Source organism: Macaca fascicularis, chromosome 12, assembly GCF_037993035.2.
Source record: "Macaca fascicularis isolate 582-1 chromosome 12, T2T-MFA8v1.1".
In the NCBI taxonomy this organism is placed as follows: domain Eukaryota; kingdom Metazoa; phylum Chordata; class Mammalia; order Primates; family Cercopithecidae; genus Macaca; species Macaca fascicularis.
Genome location: NC_088386.1, coordinates 39,079,444 through 39,100,068, shown reverse-complemented (window position 1 = coordinate 39,100,068; position 20,625 = coordinate 39,079,444). Strand labels below are relative to the sequence as shown.

Sequence of the window (20,625 nt, the reverse complement as noted above, 5' to 3'; positions counted from 1 at the left end):
TTTCCTCCACTTTCTCATTCTCCTGTTAGTTTTATTATTATTTATTCATAGTACATACAGCACAGTGTCTGAAATATTGTTCCATATGAAACTGTTTGAAAAAATCTCTGAAGTGGAAATCACTTACCTTGGTTGACAATAAATCTTAACTTCTGTATTGTTGCCAGATTGCCACTAACTCGATATATTCCATCAACATCTAGACCTGAAGACAAAAGGGCATATTTTATATTAGCACATATAGGAACTGAGATGGCTAAAAAAAAAAAAAACTATGAAAAGAAGGAGTAAATCACACCAAATATCTCTTCTTCTCAGAGAAAACTAATTTGTATGTTCTAAATTATGCACTCTTCAAAATTTTAATCTCAATAAAGTAATTATGGTGTTCAGTCATAATTAAAATTATCATCAGTAAATTTGAGTCTAATTGAGGCACAAAAGAGCAGTAGGTAGCATAGGATTACATCATATATTTAAGGTTCATTTCCAAGGAAAATATAGGAATCAAACTGGGTAGGGGAGAAACCTCTAGACATTTGTGTATTATTGCCTTTTTTCTACAAGGTAAAATAACTCAAGACATTTGTGAGACATTTGCTACTGGCCTGACTTACTGTCTTCCTGCCTTTCTGTCTCTCTTCTTTCCTTCCTCTCCTCCCCTCAGCTCTTTTTCTTCCCTCCATTTCTGTTCTGTTCTGTTCTATTCTGTTCTGTTCTATTCTATTCTATTCTATTCTATTCTATTCTTTTTTTTTTTTTTTTTTTTTTTTTGAGACTGAGTCTGGCTCTGTCGCCCAGGCTGGAGTGCAGTGGCCGGATCTCAGCTCACTGCAAGCTCCGCCTCCCGGGTTTACGCCATTCTCCTGCCTCAGCCTCCCGAGTAGCTGGGACTACAGGCGCCGCCACCTCGCCCGGCTAGTTTTTTGTATTTTTTAGTAGAGACGGGGTTTCACCATGTTCACCAGGATGGTCTCGATCTCCTGACCTCGTGATCCACCCGTCTCGGCCTCCCAAAGTGCTGGGATTACAGGCTTGAGCCACCGCGCCCGGCCCTATTCTATTCTATTCTATTCTTGTTTTCCTGTGATTGCTACAGAACAACATATTTTGGTCTGATTGTTTGAAACTAAAGAGTAAAAATTCTATTCTAGATATAATGCTAGTTTGATAACTTCCAGTGTATTATAGGTAATGGGTGCTCCATTATGGAGAGAAAAATAAAAAAATCTTTAGCAAAATGGTAAAATGAATTTCAGATTATTTTAGAACTGTTCATCTGTAATTCAAAATAACTTATCCTGGCAGTGAATTTCAATAATCATTCACTTGTTTTCCACACATCTATTTATAGAATCTAGTTAATTTCATGACCACGTTATGAGGACAATGAAGAAACAGGAAAACGAAAAGGGAAACACTTAGTCAAACACTATAGTAGTATCTAAAAATGCCGAAAACATAATTTTAATGTCAAGAGTGTATATTCTTTGATGTGTCTGGGCACTCAGAGAGGCCTAGGTGAAACTGCCAGCAGACGCAAAGGTCTTATCTCAGCAGTTTCTCTAGGGAGGTGGTATAGCATCATGGATAATCATTGTAATTCACAATAGTATTAAATATATTGGTAGAAATTATTGCCATAGTATAACAGAATAAAGGCTTTCCAAAGCTCTTTACTGGCATAAAATGAGCTCATTTATTGCTTTACTATCTCTACATTTTTACACACTTTATATTAGGAACACTTCTGCCATTGTGCAAAATATTTCATTGGGAGGTTAGGGTAGAATAACATAGCTTAGAACACGGGTAGTAATGGCATAATTTAGGATAGTCATTCACTATAGTTTTTACTCTTCCATGTAATAAACTATATGATTACTTGAGATAATGGCAATAAAATGGAATAGCTATTAACAAATGTATTAATTGATGTGACTTTATAGTTCTAGAATAATCTAAGAAATGATTGAGACTCTGTCTCTCCCTGAGAACTATAAATTGTGAGGAATTGGATGAAGCTGGACACCAGTTAGCCAGTGGTGAAACTTTCTAAGACATATATATTTGTAAAAATCCAATATATTTTTTCTTCGTGATGCACAAATTACCTCCATTAATCTAAGTCTACTCTGGTTTGTTTGTTTTAAAGTACAATTTCTGCTTGACAGCTTAAATGTGATAATAGTCCTAATTAAAATTTTTTTAATATTTAATTCCTACCTTTAGTATTGGTCTCTTTTGGTCTTAAGTTCATGCACTTACACCCAGAATGTTAAAAAATTAATTTACAAAATCTTATTAATCATTTTTTTCCTTTGTCATTAGATGCTATTTGGTACTTAGTTTTAACCTATGAAATTTTAAATAACATGATAGATTTAAAACTACCAAAAATTTTACATTAAACTGTGTCCTTTTCAAAGTTTTCCCTCCTAATTTTTTTGAACATATAACCACTGAGGAAATTATCTTAAAATTATTCTCTAAAATCACCCTCAGAGGCTCTGAAATGTTTATAGAAAAATGTTCATAATGGCATGCTTGGGGGTTTCGGGGAGAGTTTTGGATTTGGAAGTAGACAAATGGCATCAGAACCATGAGTGGTGAATAAAGTCACCTTGATGTTTGCCACCACAAACAAACAAACAAACAAAGTTTGATCAAGTGAACGTGGCCCTGATTTTTTCCCACGGATTATCAATTGATTTTAAGGAATTTAGAGAAAAAGAATTATTGTAGAAAATAGAAACATCAATGGAATATGTGGGTCTATGTTCTCTAAATGAGAAATTCTAATGTTTTTTAAAAATCAAATTAGTCTGTTTTACAATGATTAAAGATAAAATGTGAATATCTATTACAACAAAAATGAGAACATTGTGTGTTTTTAAAAAATGTTGTTTTGCTAATTAGCTAGACCCTTGTCAGAGGTCTATTATAAATGAAATTATTTGAATTTCAAAATTTAATTGCAAATAAGGGTCTTACTTAATCATTGCTTTAATATGCATATTTATACAAGGTATAAAATCAAATGAATGTCTATTGTGAAGTTAGCACTCTTCCTTTTCAAATATTATTCTACATGCTATTGAAATGCATAGAGTTGTAAACTGGTTTTTAACTGATGAAATTCCCTATATCCAAAACGTTTTTTTCTTTTAGAGAGTTACAATATAAGAAGTGCTTTCCTTCGTCTTTCATACATTTCTTTAAAAAAATTTTTAAGTCTAGTAATCAAAACCATTTGAAAAGGTCATATGGATTGGACATATATTACATATAAACAACTGGAAAGCAGTATACAGTTTAAAGAAAGCAGCCTCATCCTAAAGTAATAACACAACTTTCTTTTGGCATAAAAGGAGGGAGCACAGCTGGTGGAGACAGGAAGGGTAAATCAGACCTGTGCTACCACTGTGGTTGTAGACCTGAGTCACAGCAGAGAAACTGCTTTGTGACTGGAGATAGAAACCAGAAAGTAAAAGGGAGTAAAGCAAAACATATTAGATGCAATATGAATCTATCTTGACACAACTTTCAAGCCCTTTAAATTCAAAGATACCAACACTATATATCTTGTGAGTGATAATGATCTCTGACATTAGCGGCTCCTGCTTTGAATGGCTCATGCTTTCTGGCTATCATACTTTTTAAATTACATAAATAGAGTGAAAATGACAAAGTTTCATATGAAAAGGGAGGGTATTACATTTTGCAAAATAATCTGGAACATATCAGTGAATTTTAACAGTTATAAATTATGTAGGTACAGTCTTGAAGTTGATTTGCTTTCCCCTGAATGGCTCACAGAACAGCAGACCCAAAGTTCTAGGACTATTACCCAAATTACAATTATTCACGTGCCATCTTCCTTTTACTCCAAGAACTTTGAAAGTTATGCCAAACCAAACCAATGTAAATTGGTGGATTTGGACATCCTTTTCATGACCACATTATTCTTGCTGGATTGCAAACTACTTATTTTGGAAATATAATTAGACTTCGTATGATTTTTAAATGACCAATGTCTTCAAGGTACCTCTTTTGTGCTTTGGAGAAGGTTGGTGAAAAATCGCTTTGAGAGGTACCTCTTTCAAGAAAATAACATGACTGTAAATGCTAACAGGATTTTTGCCTGTTATGCTAAAAATACTTTGGGAACACGATAAAACTAAGTCATTTTACTTTTTTTAAAAATTTCAGACTGGCATTAATGGTAGTATGAAAAATTCTCTGAAGAAATCCACATTCACTGAAATATTGTTTATTTGTTCATCATCAGCTAACCTTCTTATATTTCAAAATAGTGTTTACTGTTGGCAGAAATCACTGGGTATTGCTGTAGGGGATTTTTAAAAGTCTCCCCACCCCCTCCCCCACTTTTTTTTTTTTTTTTTCCCTGAAGAAGCTTAGACTGGGATAGACACACAATTAGGAGTTATTAGACCAAATGGTGGTCTAAGCCCAGCGGAAAGAATGCAGCTGTCATGAGTAATTCCCACCATAAATCTTAGACACTTTGCAAAAAGAAATCTAAGACCAACACTCTGTCCAGAGTTGACTGGCTTATCTGCCAAAATATGGGCAGTTTTTGACAATGCAGACGAGTCTGTTAAAAATAGTCGAAAACTGGTTTAGGTAGCATTTTGGGTAGCCCGAATGATGGACACACCACGATGTGGAGTTTGAGCCTGGTTGAGTGGTGTGCCCCGAAAGTCTGCTTGGTTTTCTGACACACAACAAAATGCATCTGAACCTTTGCAGCCTGCAAATGTGGGCTGGGAATTTTGCACAAACAGTCCCTCTCCTGAGATTTATGGCGCGTCCTAATTCCTAGGAGGCCAGAGCTACCACAAGAAATGCCATTCTCGCAATACTTTGAACTTCTGGCTTCTCCCTCCGGTGAAAACCTTTGAGCACAGGAACACTCAGGTTGCCCTTAGCCCCTGCACTTTTCTCTCTCAGTCCTTCCAAAGTTCTACTTGGGTTCTGAGCTAAACATGAGAAACTCTGGTGCCATTTAGACCTATCCCTCCTCCTCTAAGTTGAAGTGAGTGTTTCAAACATTTTTTTTTGCTAGCTTATTTGTTCACACACTTTAAATTCAATGACTGAGAGTACAAGATATAACTTAGAATTCTAATCTCTCTTCCAACTCAGTGGTGTTTATTTTGTACCTATCTGCCATTTTTATTTAATTATGGTTAATTTCGTATGAGATGCCCATCCTTCAATAGCCTTGCTATTTCCTAAGAATGATTCCCTTAGGAAATAGCTGGCACAATTTTGATTTTCAAACGAGAATAATTTTATTCTATAGGATAACTATATGACTTCATAAAAACCATTCTAAAAATGTATACAGGTTTTTTTTTTTTTTTTTTTTTTTTTTTGCTATACTTCCATGGTTTAAAAAAACAATAAAAACCAAAATTAAACCACATAGAACAATATACAATCCAAACTAAGTACAGTAGCTGCCCCAACCTGCTTTCCAAAGATAGTTATTGTTAACAGTTCTATTTTAGGCCAGGCTCAGTGACTCACACCAACAATCCCAGCATTTTGGGAGGCCAAGGCAGGAGAATCACTTGAGCCCAGGAATCCAAGACAAGCCTCGGCAACAGGGTGAAACCCTATCTTCACACAAAAAAATTAAAAATTAGCCTGGCATGGTGGCTACTCAGGAGTCTGACGTAGGAGAATCACTTGAGCCCAGGAAGTTGAGGCTGCAGTGAGCCTTGATCACACGACTGCACTCCAGCCGGGGTGGACAGAGCGAGGCCCTGTCTCAAAAAGAAAAGTTCTATTTTCATTCTTTTTGTTAATGTTAATATGTCATATTTCTCTTTATTAATTAACTTTGAATGGTATTTATTGATTTCTCAGAAAATATAAAGAGCTTAATGCATTCACAGTTCCTACCACTTATCTGTACACCCTCTTTCTCTTGAGTTAATTTGCCTATTTCTATATGTTAGCATATCAAATTATCTCTGAGCTATGAAAAATAAAGCAGTATATTTATTCTTACTTCTCTCTACTACTTCCCTTCCCAGTTTTACTCTGTATGCATTTATTGTTTATATTCTTAAAATTTGGGACATTTTGTTTTTTATAACTATTTTGTGTCTTATCTATGGGTTAATAGTCACTATTTTTTAAAAAGGGAGCATGTTGGGGTTTAACATTAAAATTTAGTTTCACAAAGGAGAGCTCCCGAAACACTTAACTTGTCCTCTTCTTCCTTTGTAGGTTTCTTCATTTCTTCAGATTAAGTCCTGCCCAACAGAAGTTTCTGCAGTGATAGAAATGTTCTGTCTCTTTGCTGTCCAAATCAGCATTCACTGGCCACATATAACTGGCTACAGAGAATATTAACCACTTGAAACGTGGTTAATACAACTGAGGGACTGAATTTTATTTTATTCAGCTTTGAGTAACTTAACCACACATGGCCGGTGATGACCATTTTAGACAATGTGACTCTAGGTCAGCATCAACTACCCTCCTTCTCTTGTATTCCATTGTTATTCTTTCTTGGATTGAATTTTAAGAAGTTTCTTGATTCATAAAAGAATGTGATTGATAATTTTTCTTACTTTACCCGTCTGACTGTTTTCTTTTGCTTCCTAATTGATTGTTGACTTGAATATTTATTTCAGTTTCATAATCTTTTACTTTTCTAACTTTGAAAAATAAGTGTTCCATTATCTTCTAGCATCCCTGCTGTTAAGTCTGATGTCAAATTGATTCTTGACACTTTACAGGTAAATTGCTTTTGCTCTCGGATTAAAAAAATTTTTTTTCTCTTTAAACTTGTAGCAGTAAAATGTCACTCATATGTGCTCCCCATCTGGGCCTTTTCATTTGGAAAACATTTTCTTATATTATTTGCTCAATATTGTTTTCCCTGTATTATCTCTCTTCTCTGTATCTAGAATTTATTTAAGACAGATTATCAAATATTGGATTACCTTTATGATTGAGATTGATTAAAAGAAACAGTGGTCATGGGTACCTCTGTATGTGTCCAGCTCTCTCCCTCCCTACAACTTGTCTAATCTTAAATGAGAATGGTATGTGGGGGTATCTTGCAGGGTAAAAGGGTGGTGAGTAGACAATAGGCCAGGGGTTCTCCCCAGTTATCAAAGTAAGGGAGACTTAACTTAGGGTATAGAGAACTTTACCTATTTTGCACCTGGGAAAAGGTATATCTAATTCTGTTGGAGAAGACCTGAGACACTTTCTTCTCTATTGCCTTCTTTCTCAGACGCCAGCAACTTTTCCATCCTTACAGAAATTGCTCTCAGGCTCAAGCACCTGCTGTAGATGCCTCTTTGGTGCAGGATAAAGAAAGAGGAGCCCAGTTCTCACAGCTGTTAGATCCTGTTATTTAATGAATTACTTTCTTTACTGCCCTCTGGACAATTTCTATTCTTTTTATTTGTCGACTCCAAGTTTGGTTATTCTCTGGGACATCCCTGGAAAGAACTGTGCCTAATTGTGGTGTCTGGGAATGGTGTTTCTCCTGCTTTCATTTCTCTATTTGTTTGATCCCATCTGCTTCCTCTCTTCCTGGAATTTCTATTTCTTGTCTGCTCATGGCACCTTTTCTGTTTTCAGCACCATTATCAGTTTTTTTCTTTTTAAAACACATATTTTCTATTATTTCATTGGGATTGTTTTGAGGGAAGAGAATCAGACATATTTTTTCAGTCTGCCAACTTGAATGTGAGGCCTACATCGTTTTTCATAAAAACAGAACTTTAAAAATTGAAAACAGAAGTTTCATTAGTTTGTGAAGATACTACTATATAATTTTCATTATTGGCACATGGGAAATAAATGGTAAGGGATTAAACTGTGAATATTTAAAACAGTCATTACGCAATTGCAATTCGAATGTTGAAAGAATAGGTTGCTACAGGTGAGTTTCAGCACATCTCTCACTTCATTTTTCTTACTCCTGTCCTTTTCTGTGTTTATAGAAATTCCTACTATCATTTACGTATTTTTCAATTCTTTTATACTGAGGTTGTTTTAGTTTTCCATTTCTTTCATGAGCCTTTTCTTTTCAATTTTTATCTCATTTTGGTTTTTTGTTCTACCTTCCTCATATCTCTGCTATGAATGCTTGCTTCATAGACACAATTATTGCAACAAGTTTTTCTTTTTAATGTCATAACAAAATACCTTCAATTTTCCCTTCATTATTTTATTTGCTTTTGGTTATCATTATCTAGATTTTATTGGCTCATTTTTGATTATTCCTTTCTGAAAAATTGTATTTAATCTCCCAGGTATTTGTAGGGGATTCATAAGGAAAATAAGAATTTTTATTCTCTTAAGACATGGAAAAGATAAATATTTGTTGCTAATTTTTCATTAATGTTAGACTAAAAAGAGGTCACTAAGGATTTCTTTTTTCATTTCTGAGAAAATGGCTTAGAACCTATGATACAAAAAAATGAACAATTATTTAAAATTGTTTATATAGCCAGTGTCTGAGCTAGGGGCAAATTCCAGATTTAAATTAAATACCTTGAAAGAGCACATAATAAAGGAATATATATATGTGTATATATATACATACATACTATGAAAAAGGTGGTATCAAATAGACTCTTGAATCAGAAAGGAGAATGCTTTTTCAAGGACATTTCATGGACTACTTGGGCAATTGGGATCATTTTCAAATGCTTCACCCTCACTTCCTTCCTTTGCCCTTGTTACTTCAACCTGTTAATATTTGGAAATAAGATTGTTGTTTTTTTGCAAAAATATTTATCGTTAATATTGGTCCTATTTGCTCTTCTGCCCAGTCCTGAACTCTTAACGAGCCTTGTCTTATTTGGACACTGGAGAAGGCAGATGTTGTTATATTGCTCCAGCATCAAAATTGGGTGAGGAAAAGAACTAAATACCCTGAGTGTTAAGTGTGTTACCGGTTCTGCATTGTGTCATCTATGTGGTTAAGTGTGTTAGTGGTTCTGCATTGTATCATTTATGCATTGAAAAGTTCTGGGACAATAGAGTTTGGGGATTGTGGGTGGGGGGATGGTAGGGAGACATGTGGGAAGAGAGTGGCTATCTTGCTTTTTACTATTATTAGATATTCTTGTATAGAGACGCAGGGTTGGATTCAGTCTTTGAAAACAATTTATTGCATTACTCTCCTAGTTTCTTCATCTCTCTCATTCATGGTAAGTGGGATATTAGACATTTCCATAAGTAGAAGAAAATCTCACTGACTTCTTCAAATGTTACAAAAAGAAAAAAAAGCCATCCCTCCTCAATGTGGATACAGGGGAAAAACCACTGTCATTCCTCATTATTAGAATTTTTCCCTTATGTTTATACTTAGTTCTTGCCAAAATATCTCATCAATTTTCTTGTAATTGGAGATGCTTATCCATACCATTGGAATCTGGTAGTACAGGCAGTAGTATACTTTTAAAAATATTATTTCCTGGTTTCCATTTGCTGTGATTCTTTTTATGGATTAGGCTTGTTTGTGTGTATAGCCTCTATACATTGAATTTAACTCCCACCTTTAAAATGATTCCTTTTAACTTAAGGATTACCAAATGGTAAGTCAACCAGGGCAAAGACAAGGGGAAAAAGTTCCAGTGTGGCTAATGTGATATAGATTGATAAGCCATTTATGTACCTTGCTTAATATCTAGTTAACATGAAACAATAGTGGAACAATAGTGTCCTATAATGTGGCTCATTTTCTGCACATTGATTCTTACATCTCTCTCTAAGCTAAGAATTTGAGGCCTGACTGCATGAAGCCTGCAGGATAGTAGACATAAATGTGATTTATGCCAGCCTTAGGATCATTTGGAAATCTCTGAAGATAAGAAAGATCTCAGCAATATTCTGAGTTTGCTTGTGAAATTTCTCTAGAAAAGAACCTAGCATCGGTGGTCTGATCAGACCAAAGATGATGAACTGAAATGATTTCTTGAGAGTGGGAAACAAGGTACCTATAAACAGTCATTGACAAATTATCTTACATGTTTCTTTTTTAAAAAAATCTTAGTCTTGAAGACAAATTTTGGTCAATGATTCTGGTTATCATTAAGTGAGAGCTGTTGCCTTGAAGAAAAACTTAGTGTATCTGGAAGATATTGAAGTTGGAGGTTGTATTTGGTTTATCTCATATTATTCTCTGAGTTTCTTTTATGTTGCAGTTCTACTGTTATGCTGTGAACATGCTGATGTAAATAAATCATTCATTTGGTAGTATGACTTGCTTAGTGTGTTTCATTAAAATAAATAGAAGTAACAAGAACAATGAATCTAATTTCATCTGCCACTATCATCTGGTAGTTTGCAAGCCAATATGCCAGCATAACCTGAGATCTACACAGCAGTGGGGTGGTCACAGCAGGTTTAAAGAAAGAAAACCAGCTTCCTGGAGATGCTATTCCTAAGGAAAGCTTGGAGTCTCAGGAGGATTAATCTGTACTATGTGCCCATGTACACTTTTAAAAAAAATTTTAGCAAGATACTATTTCATAAGTTAAAGAAACACAATAAATGGCTCACCAACAGAAACAAGAAGAAAACTGAAAAATGGCTCCTTTTGGGATGAGGTTGTAAGAGTTATATAAAGTGTACCTTTGATCCCATCATACTTGAAATAGATATTGATTTAAAATTCATACATTTGCCATCATTCTTTTCAATCCCTCCACCCGTAATTTTTTTTTTTTTTTTTAACATCTAAACAAAGTGACCTCATTGTTTTCCACTGGATTTTTTTAAACATTGGCTGGGATGATTGAGATTCAGGAATGTGGGAAAATGGATTCCCAAACCACGTCCCTCCCCTTTCATTCTGAACTGTAATTTTTGGCTTGGCTTGAATCACAGTCATCACATTTCAGCCTGAATCTCTCTGTAAAGTGATCTTTCTTAAACATTTCTCTCACTCATCAAGGGATCAGAAACAAAGCTGTTCTAGCCTTTCAGCAAAACACTTACAGGCAGCTTTTACAGAGAAGTCGCAAGAGCTAAATTTCCTCTAAAATTGTTTGATAAGCGAACATTTTCAGTGTCTCATTGTCCTTTTTGTGAATCTTGTCATCTGTATGCCATGAGCTCCAGCAGCTATTTTAATCTGTTTTTGTTTGCAATCCATTTGGTGTCCACCCAAGGAAATGCAGGTGATTCTAATTAACTTACTGCTGAAGATGTAGGAAAAAAAAATTCCAATTGTGATGTAGCGAATTATATACTTAAAACCTTTCTTCAATTATTTATAACACATTATTAATGAAAATGTTATATAAATATATTTATCACCTAGTTCATTGCTGTTCACTTTTTAAAAATCAATAGGGATTATGGCACAAGAAAAAGCCACACACATTCACAAATACAGACACAATACAGACCCCAAGAACACTTGCCAACTTTTATTTAACAAGAGTAGCAACTTAAAAATAACATTATTTTTACTTTGTGCAACATAGTTTAATATCTGAAATAACTCTGTTCCAATAAAAATCTATTGAAATACTCTCAGGCCTAACTCTGCCCTGAAGGTAAAAGTGATTAATTGAAAGATTTTGGCAGATCTCTGCTCACCACCAGGGCAGTTTAATTTAGAACACATTCAACCATTTCTCAGTGTCTCTGTGTTGGTGGAGCATAACTTTTGATCTTCTCTGGGGAGGTGCCTCTAATTCAGACCCTTTGGCTTGCCACTTCCTGGAGGGTTTTGATGGCTTGCCTCTGCTAAGCATTCAGGTGAGAGAGAGCGCTCCCCTGGCTGCTGCCTCTCAAGTGAGTTCGTAAAAGCAAATTCCAGGCACAAAGACAAGATATTCTACAAACCCATTTGAGTACACCGACCATCAGCGAAGTCCTATTTAGATCACAGACAAAATGGTTCTTTTTTCAGCTTCTTGCTGCCTGTCTAAACTTCTGAGAAATTATAGTGTCAGTAGCCTCTTTCCCAGGCAAAGAAGAAGGTGCTCTTAACTACGACAGTGGATGAAGCTGAGACATTTGAGCTTCCTGTTCTCAGGAAACACAAATAGGATGACTGTTTTCTTTTTGAGAATACAGGAGAAACTGTTTAGCGGATATTATTAATACTTTTGCTAAACAGAAAGGTGGGACTAGGGCATGTTCATTCCTGCTTGGCAGATGGACCTGTGTTAAACTGTGATTAAATGGAAGAACAGATGAATTCTAAGATATTCTGTGGCCCTTGAATTGGTGAATTCCAACTCTCCAGGCAATTTGACAGATATTGTGTAGGCACTTACTATATTGCAAAAGTGTACTAGGCATTGGGGTATAGTAACAAACATGGTATACACACTGCCATATGTAATGGAGCCATAGCATGCACTAAAATGTGAGAACATATATTCTCTGTGAGGTGGATTATAAAAATGATTCTGTTTTTAAATCGTTTTACATATTTCCCAACTATTTTATAAGTGTTTATATACATATATATACACACACGTGTATAGTATATACATATATATTACTCTTGTGAACAAACAATATTAATGACATTTATTATGAAAACATTATGACATAGATTGAAATTATTTGATAATATATACTTATGAGTTTATGTTCCTACAGACCCACTTGAAAAATGTTTGGAGACTATCATAAATCTGTTCTGTATCCTTGAATACTGTATTTTGTATCTCTAATTTAGCTGAAAGATGGTTTAAGACTCTTGAAATGAGGTTCAAAATCTTCATGGGACACACAGTAGAAATCTCAAAATTAAGTATTTCATAAACTATTTCTTACTGGGGAAATCAGATCCAGATTTGGAGATAGAAATATAAGGTACCTGGAATAGAACTGAAAAGACAAAAACATTTTCCCTACTTAGAAGCTCTACCTTTCCCTGGACAATTTATACCATTGGCTTTTGCAATTTTGGGACTCGTACAAAAAGAAATGCATAAGCAAAAGCCAAGAGGTAGCAATAAAGTTGGCTTTCTGACTTTCTTTTGTCACAACATAAAGTAGAAAGATTAGCCTTCTTCTAGTGGTCTAGGAGAGACCTAACTTCTCAGCTTCATTCTGTAGTACATAAGGACTGTTAACAATCTAACAAAGAACTATGCACCCTCTGTTTACTCAAAATACTTTGTTGACTTAAAAAAAGGCATTCCAATACCAATTGTTCCCTTATTTAAACTCATCGAGCACTAGTGTAATACAAACCAGATTTTCAGCTTCTGGGTGATTTTGTCACATAGATCTACATTGAAAGATTTGTGGAAATATGTGGGTATTTGCATATGTATATATACACATATATATTTATATATATATTTAGTATCTCTCATTTCTTTCTGATTGATTGTCATGGAAAGAAAATATTTTAAACTAACATGTGCCAAAAAATGGACAAATGAGATTACATCAAACTAGGAAGCTTCTGCACAGTAAAGGAAACAATCAACAGAGTGGAGTGATAACCTATAGAATGGCAGAAATTATTTTCAAACTGTACATTTGACAGGATGTTAACATCAGAATGTATAAGGTACTCAACTCAATACAAAACAACCAAAAACCAAATGACCTGAGCCCAAGTTAAAAATAAGCAAAAAACTAAATAGATACTTCCCAAAAAAGACATAAAAATGGCCAATAGGTAAACGGGAAAATGCTCGACATCACTAATCATCAGATACACGCAAATTAGAGCAACAATGAGATATCACCTTACCTCTGATAGAATGGCTATTATTAAAAAAACAAAAGATAATGAGTATTGGCAAGGATGTGGAGAAAAGGAATCCCTTTTATATTGTTGGTGGGAATGTAAATTAGTACAACCATTATGGAAAAAAGTACAGAGATTCCTCAAACAATTAAAAATAGTAATACCATATGATCCAGCAATCCCTCCCACTGGGTATATATCCAAAGGAAATAAAATCAGTATATCAAAAAGATATCTGCACTCTTATTTTATTATAGTAATATTTACAATACCCAAGATATGGAATTAACCTAAGTGTCCATAAACAGTTGAATAAAATGTGATATTATATATATCACGTGATATATATATCACATATATAATATCACATTTTATCATTCAACCATTTATCATATATATATGACACACACACACACACACACACACACACACACACACACACACACAAATGGAATACTATTCAGCCATTAAAAAATCCTGCTTTCGTGACAACCTGAATGAACTTGAAGGACATTATGTTAAGTGAAATAAACCAGGAACAGAAATATACATATTGCATGATCTCACACATATGTGGAATTCAAAAAGGTTGATCTCATAGAAGGAGAGAGTGGAATGGTGGCTACTAGAGACTGGGATGATTGGGGGGATGGTAAGAATGAGAAAATGTTGGTCAAAGTATACATAATTATAATTAGATAGGAGGAATACATTTCAAGGGATCTATTGGATAGCAAGATGACTACAGGTAATGATGACATATATTCTGGAAAAATGTAATGAGAGTAAATGTTAAGTGCTCTCATCTATGATAACTATGTGAGGTAATTTGTTAGTTACATAGATTTACCTATTTCACAATATGCATATACTTTAAAACTTCATGTTGTATGTGATCAAAACATATATTATCTACAAATTTAAAAAAACTAAGATGTTTTATATATGCTGATGTTCATTGACATAACATTTATGAAATATCTAACTCCATATACGTGACTTTCCAAAGTGGCAAGATATCAATTATAAATATATTTCATGTTTTCTTTTGTATGAAATGTAAATGAAGCATGTCTTAATTTCTCTATTTCCTCCAGGGGATGGCAGAGTTTGAGTTTTGATGTTAGAAACTCCATTGAATTTGAATGTTCGGAAATCCATAATCAGGCACTATAGTTAAATCTTGAAGTGCCATGGAAGATAGAAATGAAAGATTTTCAATTTGAAGACTTGGATTTTATGCCATTGGTTCCCAAGATAAGTTAATATTAATTATAGAGGCTACATTTACAGTTTATTTTCAGAAATTCTGGGAAGATAATTCTTTCTTAAAACATTTCACACAGTCTTGCTAATGCCTAAAATTCTGTAACTAGAATTTTTTCTTTTTTCTTCAAATCCTATTGGAGGATTTCACATCAAACCTCACTAGTCATACATGCTTTAGTATGTGGATTAATTTATCAGATCTTTTACTGGGAGCAGACTTTAACTGAAAAGAAGACAAGTACAATGAGTTCACTTGTGTAAGATGTGGGAGAGAAAAAGGTGGAGAAGAAGGGGGCAAGTACATAATGGGAGAGGAACAGAAAGGGAAAATGGGTACAACATATTGGTTTCAAATGAATTCAAAAGAGTGGTTGCTATTATCCAAAGTTTCTCCCTTCCTGGGTTACCTGCTATTTTGGACACACCAAGACACAGAAAAAAAGAAGTATATTACTGTACTTAGAAATTTGGGGGAGAAGAGGCACATTTTTAAGCTTGATTAAACACAATTTTTTAAATATAATTTATTCTTATAGTAATTTTCTATCATAAGGAAATTAGAAATATGGAAATTGTAAAAAATCACATCTTCTTCAGGGAAAACTTATAAAATAATTTTTCTTTCAGGTGAGTACAATGCTCTAAACTGAGGTTCCTAAATCCATATAGGTTTTTTTTTTTTTTTTTTCCCGAGACAGGGTCTCACTCTTGTCACTCAGGCTGGAGTGCAGTGGTATGATCACAGCTCACAGCAGCCTCAACCTCTCCAGGCTCAGGTGATCCTCCCACCTCAGGCTCTCAAGTAGCTGCAACTGCAGGCACACACCATCACGCCTGGCTATTTTTTTTTTTTTTTTTGGTATTTTTTTGTAGAGACAGGGTTTTGCCATGTTGCCCAGGTTGATCTCGAACTCCTCAGCTCAAGAGATCTGCCCACCTCAGCCTCCCAAGGTGCTGGGATTGTAGGCATGAACCACTTTTCCTGGCCCCATATAGGTCTTTTTTTCTATAGATTGAAATGTTGTGAATATACACAGCATTCTCCCATGAAATCAGATCTCTGAAGCCAGGCCTGTCTCCTCTCTGGGTAAGGACTGCAGAGAACACAATGACTTCTCTCACCATATCACTTCTGCAGTTTCACTATATGTGGCATTGTCTGTGTATACATCACTGGGTCTGTAGTAGCCCATTTTCATACTGCTATAATGAACTACCTATGACTCAGTAATTTATAAAGGAAAGATGTTTAATTGACTCACAGTTCAGCATGGCTGGAAGGCCTCGGGAAACTTACAATAATGGTGGAAGGCGAAGGGGAAGCAAGGCACCTTCTTCTCAAGGTGGTAGAAAGAAGTACCAGTGAAAGAGATCTATAAAGCCATCAGATCTCGTGAGAACTCACTTTTATGAGAATAGCATGGAGGAACCAGCCCCACGATTCAATTACCTCCACCTGGCCTCTCAACTGACATGTGGGGATTATGGTGATTACAATTCAAGAATAGATGTGGGTGGGGACACAAAGCCTAACTCTATCAGGCTCACCGGAGAGATAAGAGGTGTCAGATGGAGCCAGTGACGTATACACAAACAATGCCACAAGTCTTAAGTCTTCCGCAGTAACTCAACCTAAGGTTTATTGGCCTTAGCTGGTGATGCACGGTTTTGAACTATGGCAGACTTATGAGGTCTTAGATTTCCAATCTGCTCTTAAGTTTTAAAACAAACCTTAATAAAGGCAATTACACCAGAAACAAATGCATTTCTATTAATTCACTGGCCAGAGTATCAAAAGAAAGCAATAACATTATTTCCGTTAAGAGCAAAGTGTGCTACAGTCAAAACCCCTTGAGAGGAGGAGGGTAGGAAGCTTGGAAACACAGCATGCTTTTAGAAGTGTCAGTGAGACTCCCTTTTCCCTTTTATCAAATGAAACAAAACAAAATCCTCTTTCCTGGTGCTTGAACATACTCTAATAGAGACAAATTATTGATACCTTTTAAAACAGTTATGCTCAAGGTAATACTCAAAAGTGTGAATAAGGGTATCTGAACATCAAGCTGGGGTATAAATGACATTCCTGGGGCAGGTGTGCCAGAAGGAGAGTATCAGAGGTCAGACAGGGGCTCAAGGTGACATCATGGAGTAATGTAACCACACAGCAAAGAAAAAGAAGGAAGGAAGCAAATGCACTGTTCTCCTTCAGATCCCATATTTTTCCCCATGAGAAATTAAATGAACAGGTTCACACATGTCTTGTTTTCAGGGTTTCAGAGTTCTTCCAACTTTAACCATGTTACCTGCCAACATTTGTTAAAAAATCTTGTCATAAAAATGAAACTAAAAATTTATTGTCTTTCAACATCCAACAAGTGAAAAGCATTCCCCTGCTCATCATCCTGTCACTCAGGGCAGTGATCAGAAATGATTCAGGAATTTATTTGAGTAGAAAGGTCTGTTTTCATTCTAATGTGTCATTGTGTGTTAGAAATGCTAGACAAGAAGAAACTTCAAGAAAGTGAAAAAATTAAAAGTGAAGTTGTTGTTCATAAAATAGTCGTTCTGTGCAATCTCCAATAATTCGAGTTAAGCAGGAGCACTGTGACCTGTTTTTGTTTGAGTTTTTTGGTAATGGAAGTTTGGGGAATTAATTTAGAAATGCGTGGAATTTAAAATGTTCTTTTAACTTTCTCCTCTACCCAATGCATTGCCCATTTGGTGTATATATGCAATATCTTTTTAAATGTTAAAAGTTACCACATTCTAGTCTGTAAATATATGGGAAAATATGGTCAAACTGTATTATTTTGACCTGTGATTTTGCTGTAAAGTCCCTGGTGATTGCTTTTGCATGTGGTACTCTAATTGTTGGCTGCTCAAGAGTCTACAGTACGTCTATAAAACTACTTTAAGTCAAGAATAGTTGATTTCTAGCATTAAGTCACTTGCTATCCTAATAACTTTCCCCTTTATGTATCTTTCCATTAGTTTACCTAGTAAGAATAATTGTTTTTTCTGCTCTCATCCATAAAAAACTTGTGAAAAGGAACCTTACTGGTGGGAAAGAATTTGAATGGAAAACATGGACATACATGTATCAGACCAAGGATTTGAAGATGAACATTATATGTGAGGAAACATTACAAGAAGCTTTTACTATATTAGTTTTTCCAAGTCAGTGTTCCAAGTCAGTCTTGGATTATGTGTGAAAAGTAAGAACTCTATACTATAACAGGTGCTGGCAGGAAATTCCCATTAAAGCTTATAGAAGTTATGCCTGTAAAGTCTTGGCATCTGAGAAAATTCTCTCATAAGAATGCATTATGCATCAGATATTTTTCTCACTAGAAAAACAATGTGAGGCTGTAACTACTTAACAATATTCCCAGTCACTATTTTGTTAACACCATGCCTTGGTGATGCCATCTGTGGTGACCTTGTCCTATATGGAAAGTACATATCAGCCTTCATTTCAGCATTGTGAACGTACATTGTCTCCTGTATAAAACAATAGAGATCTTGATCTTAACATCTGTCTGTCCATTCAAAGCATAAACTTGAAAGTACTTTTTTTTTTCCCCAGTAAAGTCATTGGATTTATACTAATCCATCCACATTCTGAAGACTGACTCTTAATATGAAACATGACAAATGTTTATGAGATCTTGCTGGAGTTAAGAATACAGACTATGAAGTATTAGGTAGTAATTAATGTAGGATTTTATTCCATAGTGTTGGTATGTATGCTGGAAAGCACTAACATTATGTGTGGCTCATAGTGGGTGCTTAATAAATGTCATCTTTGTTACACAATATCTGTATATCCACACCTTCAAAGATTTATAGTGTAACTCTTAGAACATACGATGGCTTACCTTCAAGTTAGCAGGTTAGGCCTTTTTCTCTGATCAAGCTCAATTTTCTAGCTTATTAATTGTAGAGGTCAAAATATTCTTTGATTGAAGTTTGCATGTTGGATACAACTGAAGAAAAAATTCTTTTCTCTTACCCTATAAACCTACTATTTACAAAGAATTTGATTCAAATCCAAGGGTTAATTTGGATTTAAAACACTAATCAAGTTAAGGACAGAGATAAATTTACATCACAGTGAGTGCTAGAAAAAGCCCACTGAAAATGATTGAGCGCCTGTATACATCCAGATGTATGCATCCATATCCAGATTTGTAACTACACCATGAATCAGACAATACTTGCTTACCTTTTAGTGTATTTAAAACTATAAATACTAATGTATATAAAGCTATAATTACATTTATATTTACAGTCAGTATGCTTTTCATATATTCATAAATATATCTTTGGTAAAATTTCCTCCGTTAGGATATTAAAGCTACCTTCCAGAACAGAACACACACTCACACACACACACATACACACACATACACACACACACACACACACAGAGCGTCAACCCAGGCAATATGCCAAAGTGTAGCCTCTGTGAAAAAGGTTTTGCTTCAGGGCAATAGCAAACTAACTCACCACCCTGCTGCACTGTCCACTCCTCACCACATTGTTCTTTGCTGTATCCTTAACTTCCCCTCCTACAGTGAGGGAACATTTCTTTGGACTGTTTTATTGCCAATACATTTTTTACTTTGTATCATGAAATGAAACAAGGGACTGGTTTCATTAGAAGGAGAGGTAAACAGAGCATTAATTAAATTTGCTGATGATACTAAATTGGGAGGAACTGTGGACATCTGTGAGGACAAAAGAATCATACAAATGGACTTAAGGAGTTTAGAAATACGAGCAGGAAATAATAAAATGAGATTCAGCTTTAAATAATGCAAGCTAATACATTTGGGAGAAGATAATCAGAAACATGGCTATTCAGTGGATGGTAGATGCCTGGAAAGTGGTGATGGTGAAAGATACCTAGGGGGTGATAATGGGAAAAATTATACACAAACTTACAAGGAAGTAGGCACAATGCCTGAAGGTTTATATATAAAAGAGCATAATTTTTTGAACCAGAAAGTGGATAGTGCTATTCTTATGACATTGGTAGGTCTCAAAAGCATCAAATTTGGCTTTAGTTAGTCGAATCCCTTAGGTTTATGAAACAATTTAACATTATTTGTTGAGAGACTGGTTTCTCCCTATTAAAAATGAGAAAGTATGTTTTGTCTGAAACCTGTATTGGACACAAGGGTCGTTGCCCTATTTCTGTCTTATCCTATTCTAGATTATTACAAATATGGTATCCCATACTGGTCTAATATATATCATGCCCACTGGAAAAACAACAATAACAACAACAAAACAAACAAACAAAAAACAAAGAACAAAACCCTTACTTTCACTTTTAAGGTAATTTCTTTACATTCTGGATAATATGATTTTATATTATGTTTAAAGAGACATTTAATCATTGTCTCTTCTAGCAGGTCACTGAATCTTCAATCTGTAAGCTTTGTTTCTCTAAGGATAGATGCACGGATGAGTGGATAAACAGAAAGCTTGGATAATATCTGTCTCTTCATCCATTTAATCATCCTTTATGAATTGAGGCCCTATCGTATGCCAGGTATAGTGGCTAAGCACTATGGGGATGGCATGAGCCAGCCATAATTCCCAGACTCAAG

At 35.0% G+C, this 20,625-nt stretch overlaps 1 protein-coding gene across 5 annotated transcripts in view; it reads right to left on the bottom strand.

Moving 5' to 3' along the window:
• The window catches only part of ARHGAP15 (Rho GTPase activating protein 15), a 629,485-nt gene that overhangs the window by 205,304 nt on the left and 403,556 nt on the right, over positions 1-20,625 (bottom strand). For all 5 annotated transcript variants that reach the window (XM_005573073.5, XM_045368219.3, XM_005573075.5 and 2 more), the window contains one exon: positions 128-205. In XM_005573073.5, the coding sequence (XP_005573130.1) occupies positions 128-205 (78 nt within the window). The remainder of the gene's footprint in view (positions 1-127; positions 206-20,625) is intronic.